This window comes from Limulus polyphemus, unplaced genomic scaffold, assembly GCF_000517525.1.
Source record: "Limulus polyphemus unplaced genomic scaffold, Limulus_polyphemus-2.1.2 Scaffold5184, whole genome shotgun sequence".
Lineage (NCBI taxonomy): Eukaryota > Metazoa > Arthropoda > Merostomata > Xiphosura > Limulidae > Limulus > Limulus polyphemus.
This window is the reverse complement of record NW_013670794.1, coordinates 1,621-4,741: the sequence shown is the minus strand read 5'-3', so window position 1 is coordinate 4,741 and position 3,121 is coordinate 1,621. Positions and strand designations below refer to the sequence as shown.

Genomic DNA, 3,121 nt, shown 5'->3' with positions numbered 1-3,121 from the left:
TTTACAAAAGTAACTGAAGCTGCAAGTTTCGATACTCATGCTCTAACCGCTCAGTATCTTTAATTTGTATAAGAAATAAAGTTAACATATATAAAGATTTTACCTAGAAATATTATATGTAAGATTAATTTATCTAGTATAGATTTAATTAAATGAACACAATTATATAATTATTTTTCAGAGTTGTTATTTAAGTATTCTACAATATCTTGAGTGAGCCCGTCAGCTTGAAATAAATCTTGAGGAAGCAGATACAACCTGATAAATTCACACTTTGTGTGACATCAATTTATTTCTCAGGTAGTGTAAACAGAATTAAGTATTATTCCGCAGTTTATCTTACCGTTATATAGAGAATCTACCGAATTTAATCTTTCTGGAAATCGGTTTTCCTGAAAATACCACAATAACAAGGAATCATCAGTCAAAGACTTAGATAAGTAACATTTTTTTAGGCTGGTGGACACTGCCATCGTTTCGTTGAGATATAGACATAAATATAAAGTAACAGAATTCACCAGTGCAGCATGAGATTATATATATATATAGTTAAATACTTAGAGAGTAACTCCGTTTGCTGGTGGGGACTTTCTTTTATTCTTGTTTGAGATATGGAATAACTCGTACAAGAAGCTGCGGACAGGACTCACAGAAAAGCAAGAGGCCACACAGTCTTACTACTCTAATATATATATATATACACATATATTAAAGTTCTACGCACTAAATTTTATCGATCTCAAATTTAGTTTCTAGGATCATATAACTAACACGACAACTAACCAACACAAAGGAAGTTATTTCTACTCCCACATAAATCAGTCACACTTTCAACAAAAAAGAAAAGACCTAACAGTAAAATTTTCGTCACTTCCTGGTCAAAGCGATAGGAATTTTCGACTCTGGATAGTTAAAAAAAAAAAGACTTAGCAATACATAAGCCTTATTATCATTAAATGTCTATGGATTTAATTCTAATCCATGGCACAGTGGTTTCATGTTATTAGTTTCGAACTTTGTCGGCCATTTTTCGTATGTGGAATTTGCTTTCATGTGTTACTATAAAAGAACCTATAATTATCTTACGCCCTCCGGTGGCACAGCGGTATGTCTGCAGACTTACAACGCTAGAATCCGGGTTTCGATACCCGTGTGGGCAGAGCACAGATAGCCCATTGTGTAGCTTTGTGTTTAATTACAAACAAACAAACAATTATCTTACAAACCAGTGTTGAGCATATTCTTTGTTTCTAAACAACAAAAAATAAAAACTGTCAAACTCTTCAAATAGAACAATAATTTACGAAGAGGAAACGCAACTGACGCCAACGTAAAAGGTTTTAGTAAAGAACCCCGCGTCGAAGTCATTCTGCTGTGAGAAACATTGTATTCTGAAAAATGCGTTTATCGTTCTTTTTTACTTAAAAGAGATTACTTTTAATTTTATAATTCTCTACACAGTGAATATTATGCTATAAGCTACTGGTTTTCGTAGTAACTAACGCCATAGAGGGAACTGGTGCAAGAACTGTGGTCACATCGTAAAAATAAACCCACGTGTACTTTATGCTGCACAGAGGAATCAATATTAACAGTTCGAAATATCGTTTCGCTTCTATAAACAACGGTGTTTGTTAGAGACCGAAGAAAGGGGATTGAAACATCTCTGAAACAAATATATACATATATACTGTATGTATCATCCATGCAGGTTTATTCTTTTTACTTGCGAGTTGTAGGGCTCTTTTATGTGATGCATTCTGAAAATGCGAAACCGATAAGAAATAAAAATATAAGCTGGCATATGAACATACATACACACAAACACTTCTGTTGGCCAAAGCGGATTTCTGTTACGTTAATATTTGTTGTTATTTAAAGATATAACCATTTTTCAACCCTTAAAACAGAAAGCTACATCAAAAATCCTTTTTTTTTTAAAGAAACCATCCTTTTTTCTTCTCACTTACCTTTCTACCTTCAGTTCTACCTCCTTTTATAGAAATGCTGTGTTGTCATTTAGATACAATTCTTTGAAAGAAATCTTCTGCTAAAGTTATAATACCTTTAGAAGAATTACTTATGTGAAGCGAACTTCCAAACAAAAATAATTGACCGTGTTTTGACTAATGCACCTCTGTATTTCAGCGAGAATAAGTATGCGTGCTTCTTAGGTTTATGTAAGATAAGTTTTCTAAAAACTAGTTGGCGATGAATGCTGGTTTTCGGTTAAATTTAACTTATGAACTTCACAATTATATCGAATAAAATAAGAAACGTGTGTAATCTTCTGTTAACTTTGACTCTTAAAAGTCAATGAACCAATTCACTTGATCCACCATTAAAATAACAATTTCTTAAATATTTTAGTGGCGTTATATACAACCGACTCACATGGCAAGTTTTGTTGGTTCCAGAAATGAAGATGACAGCTGTAAGCAGTTTATTTATTAATCCACATTTTTCTTCTGTTCTTCCCATTCCAATTTCACATATAGGACCTAAACAAAGATATCACTTATAATTTACACTCAATAATAAATTCTGGGCTTTACGTTATCACTAATAATAAATAAGTTTAACAACTTTCTTGGACCACTAATATTACCATAATGAACATAACGTGTATATATATCTATTTATCTATGTATGTGACCTAAATAATTTCACACTTTGGGTATTTAAGATTCAGACAATTATCGAAATAACTACGGTACGTGCAACAAACATTTCTTTATCACAAAACACAATTTTAAATAAAAGTACTCTACTCATAACAAGAACACGACTTTCACTAGGACTGTACGTGAGGGTTTGATTATATCTTTATTGAGGTAATTTGTAAATATCGTACTAAAAGAATGGAGTTCTTAAAGCTAACTGTAAATTTTTCAATAAACAGTACAGTCTATATCAACACTATCCGAACACTTTTCCTATGCAGTACTTCCCAGAAAAAAATCCTTTTTAAAAAATTTTTATTTTTCTAAATTTGTTTGATTGAAGTATGAATACTACGATTAGTAAATACTAGTACAAACAGCCACCCATAGGGCGGCATTTCTGCTAGTAGATATAATCATTGCTTTTGTTGTTCCAACTTCCATGGCATTCTAAATTT

General features: G+C 32.0%; 1 protein-coding gene across 3 annotated transcripts in view; it reads right to left on the bottom strand.

The window, feature by feature from the left end:
* LOC106472238 (growth factor receptor-bound protein 14-like) overlaps positions 1–2,503 on the bottom strand; it is a 48,133-nt gene extending 45,630 nt beyond the window's left edge. For all 3 annotated transcript variants that reach the window (XM_022400838.1, XM_022400836.1, XM_022400837.1), the window contains exon 1: positions 2,395–2,503. In XM_022400838.1, the coding sequence (XP_022256546.1) occupies positions 2,395–2,396 (2 nt within the window). In that variant the 5' untranslated portion in view covers positions 2,397–2,503. The remainder of the gene's footprint in view (positions 1–2,394) is intronic.
* Between the last annotated feature and the right edge of the window lie 618 nt (positions 2,504–3,121).